At 49.8% G+C, this 16,798-nt stretch overlaps 1 protein-coding gene across 2 annotated transcripts in view; it reads right to left on the reverse strand.

Annotated features, from left to right (window-relative positions):
* Positions 1-15,920, reverse strand: part of ATP1A1 (ATPase Na+/K+ transporting subunit alpha 1) — a 29,343-nt gene extending 13,423 nt beyond the window's left edge. The window contains exons 1-8 of one of the 2 annotated variants that reach the window (XM_036113355.2): positions 15,660-15,920; positions 5,649-5,753; positions 4,910-4,969; positions 2,928-3,131; positions 1,799-1,912; positions 1,379-1,513; positions 1,157-1,274; positions 464-732 (exon numbers count right to left, since the gene is read on the reverse strand). In XM_036113355.2, coding sequence (XP_035969248.1) covers positions 464-732; positions 1,157-1,274; positions 1,379-1,513; positions 1,799-1,912; positions 2,928-3,131; positions 4,910-4,969; positions 5,649-5,753; positions 15,660-15,671 — 1,017 coding nt within the window. In that variant the 5' untranslated portion in view covers positions 15,672-15,920. Of the gene's footprint in view, positions 1-463; positions 733-1,156; positions 1,275-1,378; positions 1,514-1,798; positions 1,913-2,927; positions 3,132-4,909; positions 4,970-5,648; positions 5,754-14,920; positions 15,067-15,659 lie in introns of those variants that run through there. The other variant, XM_036113356.2, reaches the window with a different exon arrangement.
* Between the last annotated feature and the right edge of the window lie 878 nt (positions 15,921-16,798).

Genomic DNA, 16,798 nt, shown 5'->3' on the forward strand with positions numbered 1-16,798 from the left:
GGTCTAAAATTAAACCTCTCCGGCCATCCTCTGAAGTCTGAACCCTGATGGGAACATGTACAGAGGGCCTTCCCTCCTCCCATAAAGCAACAGATTAAGAAAAGTGAAAACAGCCAGGATTTACCATATTGTAGTTCTCCTGCTCAGCCCCCCCCTCCAATTCTTCTCCTTTGTTACACTACTGTGGAGCATGTGATAAGATCAGATCAAGATTTAGGCCTCTTTAGGCTATGGGGTTTCTATCTTCCACGTAAAAAAAAAAAAAAAAACACGCCAAGCCTCCTCGCTCTCTGACCCTACCACACGGCTCTGAAGAGAAACTGCACACAAGCGTGTGCGATCAACCCTGAGTCCGGGGCGGCCGCTGGGGGGCTGGGGGGTAGGAGGGGTGGGAGGGTGGGGGGGCGGAGTCACATGTGCAGGCTGATCTAAGAGCGAGCGCTGTCGTCCCCCAGTCACTAACCGTGACAGTGGCCAGCAGGCCTTCCGGCACGTTGGCGACAATGATGCCGATAAGAAAGATGACGGCCTCGAGCCAGGTGTACTCCAGGATCAGAGACAGGATGAAGAAGGACACACCCAGGAACACGGCCACACCCGTGATGAGATGGATAAAATGCTCAATTTCGGCAGCGATGGGAGTCTGGCCTCCTTCCAGCCCAGAAGCAAGTGTGGCGATTCTTCCCATCACCGTTCGGTCCCCGGTGTACACGACAATGCCACGAGCAGTACCTTAAGGGGGGGGTCGTACCACGTCTCATCAGAGAAGTCACAGATTTTGCAGTTACCTGGCACGGCTCAAAAAGAGACCAAACTACACGTTTTCAAGGGCCAGCTCTTTGGTGGGATAAACACGGTTTTACACCACGGAGACTCTGGTGAAGGGCTTTCTATCCAGGAGCAGGACAGCAGCTCCAGAGGCCATGGCCAGGTGGGCACGGCCAACAGAAGAGGTGTGCTGGAGGTGGGAAGAGAGGACAGACCGACAGCCCGCCCCCAGCTTCCAGAGCCTTCCTGCCAGCGAGTGGACCGCAGCTGCTGTGCTTGACTACAGTAGGCAGACAAGGAGCCAATAAAACCAGGACAGAAATGATAAGTCTCTGGTTTTGTTGCTGTTGTTAATGCCCAAGATAAACAGCATGTTAAAATGGTCTACCTTCCACACAGTTGGTTGAAAAGAAGGCAATGTTCCTCGTTTCCAGGGGGTTTTCATTTGTGAAGTCTGGAGACCTAGTCTGGGGCTCTGATTCACCAGTGAGTGAGGAGTTGTCCACCTGTCCGTGAGACAAGCAAAAGGGCTGTGTGAGCGCACACCGGGCCGCCCTGCGCTCTCCACCTGAGCCCCGGCGGTGGGGGTGGGGGGGCCCGCTGAACCCACCTTGCAGCCATTGGCAGAGATGATCCTGAGGTCAGCAGGGATTCGGTCTCCTCCTTTCACTTCCACCAGATCCCCGACCACAACTTCCTCTGCATTGATGCTCATTTTTTCACCATTTCGAATCACAAGGGCTTGCTTGAGGAGCAGAAAACAGTTTATACACCATTCAATCAGAGAAAAGCAGCTGCCAACAAGGACCGCGTAGTGTTCAAACGAGAAGACCAAATTCCAAAGGGATCTCTAATGTGAATTACCCGAGGGCATGACAAGGAGATTATTAATCTATTTACACAAGGTAACAAAAGCTTGTTGGGAGTTACTGCGAGGTGGCCCTCTTGTTCCCATCCACTCGGAAACCTTAGCTTCACACTAGCTCACATCCCCGGGGCTCTCAATGGAGAAAGGCAAAGCAATAGGTACCTGGGGAACCATGTTTTTGAAGGATTCCATGATCTTGGAACTTTTAGCTTCTTGATAGTAGGAGAAACAACCAGTTATGATGACGACAGCTGACAGTACCACCCCAAGATAGAGCTGGAAGGAACAAACAAGTTAGAGCCGCAGGCTCGCAGTAAGGAGTTGGGAACATTCAGTTAATTTTTGACTGAACAAAAACCAAAGTTTTAACAGGTCAAGGCTTCAGAAATAAATACAGAACTCGCGTCTTCGTATTTATCTTCCGAGAGACTGTGTACAGGAGGGTCAGAAATGGGGTCCCAGAGACACTTGGTCACTACACCTTGACAGACTTTTGGAAGTGTTCCACATCAATCAGTTTCTCCCACTTTATTAAAACAAAGGTATTTTCAAAACAACTTGTGACTTCTGAAGAGTGGCTACCAGACATTTCTGGATGTGCCTTATGGGCCAACATGAGAAGCTGTGCTCTGCTGTCTGGGTGGCCGCTGGCCCCGGGCCAGGACCTGCGCAGAGCTGCCTGTTCACCGCGGCATGCTGGGTGGACATCCAGCTTGGAAGAGCATCTAGAAGGTGGGACATGGAGAGAGAAACCCGAAACGAAGAAGGAAGGATGGATGGGGCCTTGAAGGCAACAGTTGCTAACACTGCTTTCCCTCGTGTTTACTTTTAAAGACTTATTTATTTGAGAGAGGGAGAGAGAGAATCCCAAGCAGACTCCTGGTTGAGCATGGAGCCCAAGGCAGGGCTTGATCTCAAGACCCTGAGATCATGACCCGAGCGGAAATCAAGAGCCGGACACTCAACCAACTGAGCCACCCAGGTGCCCCTTTCCCTCCTGTTTAAAACCATCAGCTAGGGCTCCTGGGTGGCTCATTTGGTTAAGCGTCTGGCTTTGGTTCAGGTCATGATCCTGGGGTCCTGGGATTGAGCCCCACAACGGGCTCCCTGCTCCTTGGGGAGACTGCTTCTCCCTCTGCCTCTCTCTCTCTCTCTCATGAATAAATCTTAAAAAAAATAAATAAAACCATCAGCTAACCAGTGGTAACCAGTGGAAAACAAGTGGGTGGCAAAGACCAGGAGGATACCTTACACATACTTAGTAATCTAAATTAGGAGCTATAGAACTCACGTTATCATTTTGAGGTTCCTCTTCCGTGGCAGCTTGGATGCCGTAAGCTAAGAAACAAAGAATCGCTCCAATCCACAGTAACATCGAGAAACCCCCAAACAGCTGCCGACAGAACTTGACCCATTCGGGAGTGGTGGGAGGCGGGGTGAGAGCATTGGGGCCGTCTCGAGCCAGGATCTCAGCAGCTCGAGCAGTTGTTAAGCCCTGAGAAGCAGAGGAATGTAAGTAAGACATACTGCCCCCAGAACATACAAGCGAATATACCCACCTGATAGCTGGAAGGCCCCATTAACGGGTTTAGGAGGAAACAAAATGCCCCAAGCTAACGAGCCTATAAAACCTGGCAAGTTCTGATGAGGACCCTCTCCTGGTCCGGGCACATAGCTGCCCAAACTTTCTGAGGAGCCCACAACACCAGACTGAAATTCGTTTTAAATCGATCCATGGACAGATCTGAATCCAGTCTAAGTTTAGGTAAGTGACTCGGGCCACATTGCATTTTTACCAAAAAGATAGCAATGTTAAGTCATCGATTCACTTTTGCAAATTAAGAGCTTTGAGTTCTTTTGCATACTGAATCTGTCAGGGAGGAGAAGAAAGAAACCCTCTATAAACATCAAAAAAGGAAGAAAAACTTCTCTGTAGGAATCCAACCTGTGAATGGTTTAATAGCCAAGTTTTCAGTATAGAAGTCTAGCCTGTGGATGGTAACTCAAAGGACAGTCTGGCTGGGAGGGTTCCCACAGGTGCACATTCCAGCCCACCCCCAGGAACCTGCCAACTTCAAAGAATTAGGGAAAAAAATCCACTGTACTAAAGCCTGGCGCTTCTCTAAATGGGCCTTAAAACCAAGATACATGGATGGCACACAGTAGATACAAGGGGGAAAATGTGATTACTTTCATATTATCAGAATACCCGAGGGGGAGCGGGGGGAGAGACAAAACCAATTTTTGCCCAAAGTATCTGTTAATATGTAGTTCGTATTCACGTTATTTTAAATATTTGAGTTACCTAGGGAGTATGAGGAACAGGGAGAAGAAAGCCAGGCAGTGAAGGGGAAATGAGGACTCGGCTGGGACCCCCCTCAAGTTCCTGATGTAACCCAGGGCAGAGTACCTGACACCCACCATCTGAGCACTCTCTGCTCGCCAGGGAGAGTCTGGTGCTTTACAGGAGCTACGTGCATTCTCAAGACAACCCTCTTCTAGGTATTACTACAAGGGAGAGCATGTGCTCAGGCCGCCCAACGGGGAGTGTCAGCTCCGTCTGACTCAGGCCTCCCCTCGGAGCCCAGGGCATCCATACCAGCAATGCTGCTTACCACTTCTTGAGCATTTATTGAAATAATGGCTACATGTTGGCTGCCACTCACGTCAGTCCCCAGAGTTTTTACTTTTTGCACAGAAGTGACAAAATGCACCCTCACCCGACGGTTTACTTTTATATTGCTCGTGTGGCAAATTTAATACCCAAATCCTCCAGGTAACAAGAATACACAACACATGCTTTACGGAAAGATTTCTTCAAGTGGTGTAAAAAATCAAGTGTCAAATAAATGCCAGACTAATCAGGGTTCTGGAGCAATGGAGCTGGATGGCAAAAGTGCAAAAACTGAAGTGTTGAAGATTCAACTCACTGAAATATTCAACTCCATTTCATGAACGCAGAAGAATAAAAGACAAAGATTTATAATCGAAAGGTCAGGGAATGAGCAGGGCTATGGAGCCATTCCATTTTAAATCCTCGTGCTTCCCTTACTGGATCTCACCTATTATAAAATGGGGAAAAGGACATCTACTTTCAAAGTGTCAGGGGCCAACAAAATACCAAAGAAGCACCCAAAAGCCCCAGGTTCACGTGCGGCACCGTGTACTCCGACGGCGCCTGTCATCATTCTCTTCCTCTGAGGTCTGCGCCGCGGGGAGACGCCCTAGGGAACCAGGATTTGGATTCAGTACAGGTGTGAAGTGACAACATACTCGACTCAGGTCTGTTCCATATTTGCGATGAAGTTCGTCAAGGCTAAGTTTATGGTCATCCTAAGGGGAAACAAACAGAAGAATTAAACACTGTACCACGAAACAAGATGAGGAGAAAGCAGTAATGTCCCTCGTCGCTAGCACTAACCAGGCTCAGCGAACAGGCTTTCCTTCCGGGCAGAAGGCGGTAGCTGGCTCGGCAACCACCCAGCCCTGTGCTGAGACTCCCTCCCCGGAGGCTGGTGAAAGCTGTGGGATGAGGCCCCTTGCCGCCTGCCAGGACTTCAGGAAAGCCCAGCAGGCTCAGAGCTCGAGCGAAACCTTGTTTGCCTTCTCTGATGACCAGCAGGTTCTAGGTAGGCCGTGTCTGTGGAAGCCTCCACAGCTGGAGGGGCTCGAGGCTCCCCTTATATTTGGTATAATCCAGAAGCAGAGAAAAGTGAAGGCCCCTGATATCAACCACAGTTCCTTCTATGGACCTTTGGTTATTATGCCGGGCGGTGGGGCAGGGGATAACTTTCCCAACCTGCCAACAGCCTGGAAAATGAAAATTTTCCAGACTGATCCCTAGGGTTTGGTAAGGTCTGTAAAAACAACCACAATGACTGTTTTACTTTTAAAATAAAGCAGGTCTCTGACTGAAGGACTGGGGGTGGGGAGGGGAGAATCCAACACCCAACAGATAGGATACAATGAACTTATAAGGAGAACAGAAAGCAACCTGCCTCCTAATACCTACCATAGAAACTTCTTTCTTCAGTTCATCCATATCCCGCTCTTTCTTGGCCTTCTTTTTGTCGCCATGCTCTGAAACGGCTGCAGGTTCATATTTATCACGTCCAACCTACAGGAGAATGTGGGAGAGGTGAGGTTGTGTATTATGAACACACAGGAGATTCTGGAGCAGGGGATGTTAGCAGTTTTTAGGATAGGCAACATTTCGAATAGTCAACAGGACAGCAATCGTGGAAATGCATGGGAATGCATGTGCATACACCACAAACTAAACAAAAGCAACGACTATTGCAACTATCATGAGCCCAAGACATGCCACGTGCACCCGAAGGCATTAAGACCAGGGGAGAAGTCACGGCAAACACAGAAGGGTCCCCCTAGTCACTTCCATTAGGGGTGAACAGGGAAAGGGTTGTGCTGTCAAAATCTCTATACCGCCACCTTCCATCTTCCCCCCGGAGAGAATGAAATCATCTTTACGTCAGTAACTGAGAGCAGAGCGCCGATGCCTTTGCATTTGGAACCAGACAAGTCTGAGTTAGACCCCTGCACTCTACCACTTGTCAGCTCTGTGTCCTTGGGTAAGTCCCGGACTCTTAAAGCTTCAACTTCTTCTTCGCTGGTGTGGAGAGAATAGTTGTGCCTACCTCCATGTAGCGTTTTCTGGGAGAACCAATTACACAGAACCCTTAGATGCAAATTACTTCTATTATTATGTTTAAATTCTTAGCTTTGCAAAGAAGCCATTAAGGATCAAATTTAAGTATTTTTAGGGCTTACATAAGAACAGTGACCTGTTTCATCTTTTCTTATATAAAAACAGTTAGCCTAAGAATACTTAAAATCATTTAAATAAAAGACAAAAAAAAAGTCCTCTCCCCAGTCTACAGCCTGAAAATAAACCCCCCAAAGGAAAAGTCACTGGAAATGTTTTGACATAAGCAGAGTGTAGGAAAAGCATGTGCATTATCACACAATTCACAGGATCCACCTACACCTCTTGAAAACTGGAACAATTTTTAGAGAAAATGTTGATTCTATAGTTTAAATTTAGATTGTTCCGCATGCCCCTCCCCCCCCACTGTTGAAAATGCCTGCGCTTATCTACACAAAGCCTGAACTTGGTGCTCCAGAGCTTGGTCGGCGGCGAAGAGGCCTTCACTCCAGACACCCCCACCACCCCCCAAACTGCCTCCCACAACCACTACCACCTGAGAGGGGCAGGGAAAGGAGAGTAGCATTTTTCTTAAAACGGATGATCTGTAGTGCTATTACTACATTATCTTGTATTGTAGCTCTCCCTTACTCACTTCTAACTTTCAGAAGTACACTGCCAGGGTATTAAAGCAGTTGAGAACCTGTGTCCAGATCAAAATTTTACTGTGCTAAAAATCAAATTAAAAAAAAAAAAAAAATCAAAGGAGATGGGTGTATTTCAGTCACAGCTAAGATGGTTGCAAATAAATACAATATTCAGTTGAATTTGAAAACACCTTCTCTTAAGACTCTAAAGAGAAATCCTGCCCCAAATGAGCTGGTGTTGCCCACAAGCAGAGACATTTATATTATTCATGTTGTTCAACTCCTGTGGTGACTTCTGCAGTGTTCCTTGACTAACTTCTCCCAACAGAGTGGAGTTCTTTTGTTTCTATCTTATCTGTTAAGAATGAAGCAGGTCTAAAGATAGTCGACATTCTTGAAATTCTCTCCACTGTGGAGCAACCACATTTCTAAGTGCCTCTTTGCATAGAGCCCTTGGTGCTAGTGTTAAAATGGAAAATAATCACACACTGAAAGCAAACACACAAATAAAACAAAAAGGAAGGACAGGGCTTCCACCAGACAAGAACCACAGTCTGAAGTGGGATTTCTTTCACATCTTTAATGGGAAAGCACATCACTTAAAAATCATTGTAGAGGCAATGACTAGGGAATCTCTAGAAGACTATGTGGTCAGTTTGTATTGATTTTTTAAAAATACAGTTCACAATTTCTCTTTTAAGCAATGTATCATTAACGCAAGTTTAATTTAAAGATACGAAAATCAGATTTAAAAATCTCTCTGCCTCACCACCTATATGCTTTATTCTCAGACTTTCAGTATTTTCCACTCCAAAAAAGGGGGAGAGAATGATAAGAGAGCTAGGCCCTGGACAGGTTCCAAAGTTGTATCCCCATTTACAGAAAAGTATCTTGCCTCCAGCCTCACAGTTATCAATGGTTAAGTTGGCTTGGAGTTTGATTTCCTAATAGCCCCCACCCTCCTTTCCTCATCAATTCATGCTACGGAAGGCATAGTTTTACATGAGGACATTTGTGAAAGAGACATGGGAAGTATTAACATGTGGAATTTCTTCTCCTTCAAGATTTTAATTTTTCAATAGGCAATGTTTGTCTAGAAGACCAGATGGCTTTTACAATTCAGTTCTTCCCTACAAGTAAAACAGTGATTTAATATTCGCTTACTGTGACAGGAACTAAATATTCCTTAAGTCCCTATAGGTCTCGATTATCAAAAATTCGAAGCAGAAAAAAATTGTGTGTGTGTGTGTTTGGGGTTGAGGGAGTGTAGGGAGGGATAGGCACTGGGCACACATTTGGGAAAAACAAGAGAAACATGGTTTCCCTTAGAAGTGAGTAAGGGAGAGCTACAATACAAGATAATGTAGTAATAGCACTACAGATCATCCATTTTAAGATGGATGAGACAGCATTTTCTTTATTATTTCTTTTAAAAACATTTAGAAAAACAAGAGAAACATGGTTTCCCCAATCGACTACAGGAACCTTCCCATTCCTCTGAGCACTGGGCACACATTCCTACTTCTTCAATTAGAAAACTTGGATCACTTCTCCCACACTCACCATGCTCCCTGCAGTGGCGCCCCTCGGACACCCCGAGGTCTCTGAGCTCAAGGTTCCCATGAGGCCCTTCACTAATGGGACACTGACTGGTGAAAATGATGAAGTAAGTTCGGTTCTGGTTTGCGTTTTTTTTTTTTCCATTGCTAATTTAGGAAGTGGGAGGTCACAAGGAGGGCAGGGGCTTGCCCAGTGTGACACTGCTGAAAATGGGTCATTACTTCATCCTGTGCTTCCCAGGGATTCCATCCTCTCAAAGACGCCCTAAGGAGTTTTGCCACCGTTGGATCTGGGCAGAGGGAAGGGTGCCCAGAGAGATGGGGAGAGAAAACTCTTGACAGGAGAAACCAAGGTTAACACAAGTAATGAGGTTCACTCATTTAAAAACATGGACCACCCCCCAGACCGTGCCCCTTCCTCTCCGTCAGTAATTAACCACCTAAAGGGGGGACCCATTCCCACCACAGTAACAGATGGCCCTGGAGGCAGCGGGGGGCTCGGCATGGTTCAGACTTCTAGAACTGCTGAAGAAGGCTCTGGGGTACTGGGAAGCTCCGATGTCCATGCCCTTCGGACGGGAATGCTGATGTGCTTCAGGTAAGCCCCCAGCCATCCTGGCTGGCTGCGGGACCCTGAACAGTCAGCCTCGGCTGCCTGTCCCTACGATGGCAAAAGCATTTGGTGTGACGACTGAAAGAGTCTAGAAGGCATTCTGATTGTCTGATTCATCAAGGGGCTGCCGTCAAGTCTGAAAACAAAACACCTAAAACCCCGCGCCGTTCTTAAAACCCACACACAAGCAAAAGGTCTGGGACTAGCAAGAGGGGCCAGAAGGAGGCTATACACCTTCCCTCAAATGGGGGGAAAAAGGGGGGAGAGGGGCTTTTCCCATCTTCCTGGGATCGTGTATTATTAAATCATTCTCAAACACAACTGTGTATGTAAAGGTACTCTGCAAAGCACTGCGCCACGGTTATTACTATAACTGGGTTTTAATTAACATATAAATTACTGCCATTCCTCACTTACTATGAAAACCCCTTTCAACCTTAAAAAAACAACCCATTTGGGGTATTCATCTCATCAGGTAAAACTTAACAGAAAATATCAGAAATGATCAAGCCCAGTTCATTACAGCCTCCAGTTGCGCCTAAATGACTAAGTGGTTTAGTTGACGTGCGAGGAATTCTCTAGCCAGGGATCTGAGGGCCCCGAGACAGCTGAGGTTGAGGGAGGACACGCGCTGTCTTAATACCGCAGCGCTCTGCGGCCTGGAGCAGCATTTAGGGCAGTTAAGGAACGAATCGCTTTCCTCTGCAGAGGAGGTGACCCACGGGACCACCATGTCTTCATATTCCTTGTCACTCACCCGAACGTGCAGCAGGCTGGAGAAGGTCATGTAGCAAAGCCAGAGCGATGGGCCCCTTTGTGAGGCCAGCTCACCACCTCCATACTTGGGCTGTAGCCCACCCAGCCAGCAGGCGGGGGGAGGCGGCGCAGAAAGACCAGCTCCGGCTCTAGCCAGCAGGCTCCCTCAGCCCCAAACAAACTAGGCTTAACCTTCCACTCAATCTGCTGGTAAGGAAATTCTTAAGGAGCCTGCCAGCCCGCCCTACCTGCAGGGTACACAAAAAATTCTAGAATGTCTAAACAATCAATATACTTTAGATTTACTACCTCTTTTGAAAACATTCTTTGTTTTTCCAGTGATTCAAAACAAAACCCAAGCCTGTTTTCTCATTGGGGTTAACGCTACCTCTATCATTAGGCACCCGGGTTATGAAGAGTCAAAACTTTCTGCCTGTTCCTTCCATCCGTTGCCCCCCTCACCCCTTTTCTCGTTTTACCAGACCACTCTTTGGCTAGTGCTACTCAAAAGATGTCGTCAGTCTGAGAGACGAAGGATTCCTAACTGACACCAGTGTTGCAAGGGGACTGAATAAATTCCCAGTTCTCATGGCTCCTCAGTTGGTACCCCGAGGCGTAGGGTACGAAGTAAACCAGCTGGCAGGCTGAAGAGGACAAAGGCAGCCCAAGGCCCCAGACACAGGTCACTTGAACTGAAACAATAAAACAAATATGGCCCCATGGAAACATCATGTGGAAGATAAAAGAAAAACACAAAAGGATAGCGCCCAAAGTGCCCGGGGGCCCTGGCCATGATGACAGCCTGGAAAGATAAATCTGACACCAAGACCCACTGGTCCCCACACCTGACACTCTTCACTATCGGGCCCCCAAACAGTACAAGCCCCAAAGACAAAGCACGAGCCACCAAGAATCACCTCTTTGGTTCACTACCAGAAAATACCTAACAGTTGTTACTAAGTAGAGTTTGGATAAAACCAGATACAGAGATAATTAATGTTCAGATACGATTCATTGTAGAGTCACAAAGGAACTAAGGAATGAGGTGTACTGGCCCCAATTCCCGCGGCTCCGAATGCAAATGAAACCCGAGAGAAAAACTGCAGGGTGGGTGGGTGGGTAGGTGGGTGGACAGGGGCTCTATTCTCACCAATAGAATTTGCTAACCAAACATCAGTCAAATAAATGTGAAGAACTTCTTGTGGATTCCTGACAACAGATTTCAGCACAACTAATGAGGTGAGTCATATGCAAAGAACGGTCTCTCTGAGATTCCAGCCAAAGAATACACTTCCTCTCATACACTCAATTCATAGCAATGTGAGAAAGTTCAAACCTGACTTGGTTACGTTTCCTTTTCCAAAAATATAGATACGAAGGAGAATGTAAAAAAAAAAAAAAAAAAGCCAGTGGGCTTTCGAATTCTCTTTACTTCCCATTATTGCTCACTGGCCATGTATTCTCAGAGCAACCCAGAACTGGACAGCTCTGGCAGGCATGGGGAGACATTCTGCCCAGCGTCATGCTGTCCAAACGCAGCCACTCTGATTACCGTGAGCCCATCTGATCTGACACTCGCGTTTCTTCTTCTGGCCTGCTGGCTGGCAGAGAGCCCTGGGCAGCTAGAAGACACGGCGGCACGAATGTTCACACTCCCTCCCATCACACAGCGCTGAAAAGCAACCCCCCCCACCTCCTTTTTTTTTTTTTGGTAAGACTTGTACAAATACTTAAACAAAAGTCAAGTCCCTTGCTTGAAAAGTGAAAGCAGATGAAAACTCTAAGATGCTATTAAGTTAGGTCAGCAATGTCAAGGGGGATACTTCCACTTGGCTTTCTAATAGTAGTTCCTATTATTTTCAATCCTTAATATGTTTCTCAGGTGAAAGAAAAATTCTTCTCTGGTTTTGAAGGGCTTAAGACTAACCGATGAACAGGAAACCTATAGTTGATAAAGATCGGATCTTCCCTCAGCGCCAAATCCTTGGTTCGCCTGACCACAGCCATGGTGTTTGCTTGCACTGCACTCACTTTGGATAGAACAGAGAGGACTTCACTTGGTCCCCGGGGCCACTAGTCTACCTAAGGGCCAGTTGAGAACCTGAAGCTTCAGGGCTTGAAACAATTTTTTTTTTTTTTTACCTTTTTGTTTTTAAATGAACAAACTAATTTTACTTACTGTTGCATACAAAATCCTTCAAATAGTTAAAGCCTTTTTCTCATTCTTAAGTTTGGATATCTTTAAGACAACACAGCCTGATTTGAACAGAAAGTCACTTAACTGTTAATTTGTTGCTAAAATAATCAGGAAACAAGGATGGGATGGAGCACGTTTGGGTACCAAGTCTATTGTGCTTTATAATTCTGAGTTCACCTTTTATTTTTAAATGCAACTTAGGGGTAACACTTCCAGAGAGCTGTATGTTTTCGGTTTTAGCTCTCACCTGGATGAACATTTACCAAATTTTAAAAAAATCCCCCTGGGGGGGTGGAGGAGGGAGGGTTGCAAGGGTTAGCCTCCTCTCAGCCTTCTCAGATTTATGATGCAGACCTCCCCCCGCCTTCCCTACCCTCCCACCCAAAGGTGAGTCACTAGAGTGTTACAAACTTACTGGCGGAGAACACTACAAATTAACAAACAGTAAGTTACCAAAAGAGGATACACCCTCAGAAGAGGGTACAGAAAGAACCCTGAGCGGGGGAACTGTGACACTCACACACTGAACACTTCAGAGACAAAAAGGGTGTGATGCAATCCCGGCCCTCTGGTCTGGCCCCAGTGCCGGTCAAGTTCCTCCTGTAACAGCTTCACTCGCTCCTGGCCAGGCCCGGGCAACTTTCCACTCTGAGGACTCTGCCTTCCGATGTTTTCAGTCTAAAGTACTAGCTTTATAGCAGCCAGAGGAGATTTAGTCACACTTTCAAGTTGAGCTCCAAAAGGGCAGCTGATAATGTTACCGAACGACCAGGATTTCTGCTGACATGCGTATCCCTTGTGCAACCTTCACCTGAGTCTTCTTCCCCTGCTCCTCTTGAAACCACCACCCGTAAGCCAGGATTTATTTTCTAGGTAACTTAAGTTAATATTCAAACAATGGGGAAGCACACGGAAGGACCTGGTGACATTTCCCCCCTCCCCCCAGCTCCTGTAAACTTGAGAAAAAGAGCAAGCTTTTTTGTGTACCTTTGGTGAGCTAGTTGTGGGTGGCCGGCCTGGCTGTGGCTGTAAGCCAAGTCACTGGCAACAACACCCAATATGAAAAAAAGGGACAAAATCCTATTTCATCCAGGAATGATTCAGCAGGAGCTGTTCTTTCGTTTTCTTACCAAAAGCTTAGGAAACTAGATTTTTAAGGAGAAAGAAAATCACCTGAAATATCATCAAAACCTAGGCCCCCAAGCAGTGGGAAGAAGCGGGGAAGAAATTAACAGTGACCTTAAAAATTAGCTGCGAGCACAGGCTTCCTGGTTAACCAATTATCAGCAGGGCTTTAGTCACCACTCCACCCACATTTTAATCCCCATGTGGAAAAATCCCAACATTTCAGCATAAAATATCCTTCTGAACATTGGACTATCACAGTAAGTCACTGGGGACAAAAGGGGTAACTTTACTCCAGGAGAATCACCACCAACACACATCTCCCCCCTTAATGTTCAATTTACCAGTGCCCCCCCCCCCCAAACGCTAACTACCACCCAGCAGATAAGCAGCCTATCATCCTGTGAACCAGCTGCAATTCAATTGTGTGTTTGCCAGCCACGGGCTTTTTATGAAGAACCCTAAGACATCCTGGTTGAACCTTCACAACCCAGGTGTGTGGTCTTCACCACTGTTGTGCATGGGTTCAGTTACGAAAGACACATACAGATCCGTGGATAGAACTCAGTTACTCAAACATCTCTGGGATCCATTAATTTTTAATGTGATTTTTTAAATCACAAATACCCCACTTTCATCTGAAGAATAATGCTGGAGTTCTGCATGTAAGGCAACGTCCAGTGAGTGAGTGTTCAGGCTGGGGAGACCACAGGCTGTTCGGGAATCAGGGAGGGCTGGTGTGTCACTAACCAACCATTTGACCTTGAACAAGTCACTTCACCTTCCTAGGCCTCGGGTACATATTCCCGATCACTACACCCCCCCTCCCAAAAGCAGGAATGTCCAGCTCAGGATATCAACTTTTTTCTTTTTTGAGGGAAGAGAACCAAAGGGGTGCACTTTAAGGGCTTGTTTATGGGAATGACCCAGGGTTTGATTTTTTGTGGTACAAGCCCAGGCCACTAACCCACTTTTATATCGTGGGGAGTATACTCAGCTCTTTGCCTTCGGCTCTGGAACCTGGGTCAGCCCTCCACATTCTGTGCTTCTAAAAGATACCAGTCGTGCATGCCACTTCTCCCTACTCTCCCTACCAGGTCCAAGGCTTTCTAATTACCTCCCTCAAAATCCAAAATTAAGAATCCCCAAAGAACGCATGCTGCCTCTTCCCCCAGCACTCACGCCACACTGCGGAGCCCTGAAAACCTCCAAAGACCTACTAGATGCCCGCACCGTGCAAGCCCCGGAGATAACTCAGCGGCTGCTCTCCTACCCCGTGTTCTCACGACCTGGTCATTCTCTCCCATGAATTGATACTTTGGGGGGAGGTTATCCCGTATAAACTTTTCTCGACTTGGCTTTGGCTCCGTTAGGGTCTGAGACTCGGTCTTCTGCTGTGGCTACGGGCATTCCCAGCGCTCCGTGCACTCTCCTCCCCTACCCCGGAGACCCCCCCCCATTCCTTCGGAAACTGCTCTCTCCCGCGGCTCGGCGCTCCTGCCACCGCGTCCTGCCCGCCGCCTGCAAGTCCTTTTTCGGGTTTATTGTACCCAGAGGCCCTGGTGAGCCAGCCGGTCCTCCTTCCAGGCTCATCCCTCAAAAAAAAAAAAAAAAAAACCCCACCTCTACACACCCCTCCCCACCAGGGAAATGACCACTCCAGCCGCCCCAGGGCGCATCCAGTGTTTAGGGAAAGCGTCCCATTAAAGCTCTCGAAAGTATACCTTAAAGGCCATCTTAGGGCGGTGAAGACACACCCTTTCTGGCACCAGCCAGCACGACCGGCTCCGCAGTGAAGGGAAGCCCGTTGTTTTTTTTTCTCTCTCTCTCTTTAGGGGAGGGCGGCCGCCTCTGCGGGGAACTGGCTAAGCCCCAGCGCCTGCGAGAGTGGGAGCCTCACCCCCTCAGGGCCGCCCCCGCGTCGGAAGCCCCCGCCGGCGCCGGGACCCCGGCCGCGGTGGGAAGGCAGCCCGGGAGGGGCCCCGGCGGCGCGCCCCAGGGGAAGGGGAGGAGCACGCCTTTCCTCTGGGCACGGAGGGCGGAAGGAAAAGGGAAGGCAAGAGATGGGAGGTGAGGGCGGGCGGAGGGAGGGGAGGGGAGCCGGCTTCGGGGATGCCGCGGCGGCCAGCTCCTTCCCGGGGCCGCCCCGCGGCGTCCGCCCTCCTCCTCCCGGCCCCGCGGCTCCCGAGCGCCGCCTCCAGGAGCCCCCGGCCCGCAGCGCGCTGGGACTCAGGGGTCCGCGGCCCGCCCCGCGCTGCCGCCCGCCCTCCCGGCCCCCACTGCCGCGCTCCCTCCATTTCCAGAGTGCGTCGTCTTTTAAGCCTGGCCGCCCAGCCTGCCCGTTCCACGCCGCGCCGCTTCCTCCTCCGCCGCCTCCCGCTGGCCGCGGTAGCCCTCCTGACTTCCTCCTCCTCCTCCCGCCCGGCGCCCCGCGCCCCCTCGCCGGGCTCGCCGCACACTCACCCCTTTCCCCATGTTGGCGGAGGTCTGTGCGCGGCGCCGGGTCCTGTCGCTCAAGAATCAGGAAAGAAGAGAGCAGCTCCTGGCCGAGCTAGCGCGGCCGGGGGAGCGGAGAGGAGGGAGCTAGGGCTGCCGCGGGGCGGGAGGGAGGGAGACCGGCCGGCGGCTCGGGCCGATGCCGCCGCTGGGGCTGCTACCGCTGCTGCTGCTGCCACGTGTCCGCCTCCTCCCGCCGCTGCTCCGCGCCCCAGACCCCGCCGCAGCTCAAGCCCGCGCCTCCTCCTCACTTCCTAAAATATGCAACCTGCGTGTTTGCCCCGCCCACGCCGCGGCACGTCACCGTTACCGGAGCAACCTGACACCGGCCGCGGGCCTGGCTCCGCCCCCGCCCCAAGCCCCGCCCCAGGGCCCGGGCTGGCCGGCTGCGGCCAGTCGGGGCTCCAGGCAGGAGGGCGCCGGGGCCCGGGGCGCGCGTGCCCAAGTCCCGGGAGGCCGCGGCCGCGCCACTACGGGGCGCGCCGGCTGGCTGGGCCGCGGGGACTCTGCGGCCGTGCGGCTCCCGCGCCCCTCCTCCGCCGCCCTGCGTGACCGGCCTGCTTTGTAGGACACGCGAGGTCCGTAGTGGGTGCTGGCACGCATTCGGAACTGGGCTCCCCGAATCTAAGCCGACCGGGGGCAGAAACCGCGGAGGGGCCTTTCCAGTGTATCTATCAGGGAGCTCCTCTGAGACAGGGACGCGCCGGGGTGGGGGTGGGGGGTAGGGTGTGATTGCAGCCCGCGCCCGCCTGAGGGACTCCGCCTCCCTGCGCAGTCCCAGCCCCGCGCCCACCTGCAGATGGCCTCCCCAGTCTCTCGGTGCCCTCCCAGATGCCTCCTCTGCTGTGGGACCCGCGTGATCCACTTCCCGCTCGACCCCAGGAAGAATGGGTCTGGGCTGGCCTTGCAAAAGGTCCCAAGCGCCCTCCCCCTACTTCTCTTCAGGACCCCAGTGACCACTCAAAGGGCTTCCCATGAATTTATTCACGCTACTGTGTGAAAGAAACCCGCTTGCCGGGTTTGGGGAGTCGCTTTTTAGGGAAGAAACAAGCCTAAAGGAATGCCTGTCTTTAGCAAAAGGGGCTGACTTGATGGGGAGATGTCCG

Source organism: Halichoerus grypus, chromosome 5 (genome assembly GCF_964656455.1).
Source record: "Halichoerus grypus chromosome 5, mHalGry1.hap1.1, whole genome shotgun sequence".
Taxonomy (NCBI): Eukaryota; Metazoa; Chordata; class Mammalia; order Carnivora; family Phocidae; genus Halichoerus; species Halichoerus grypus.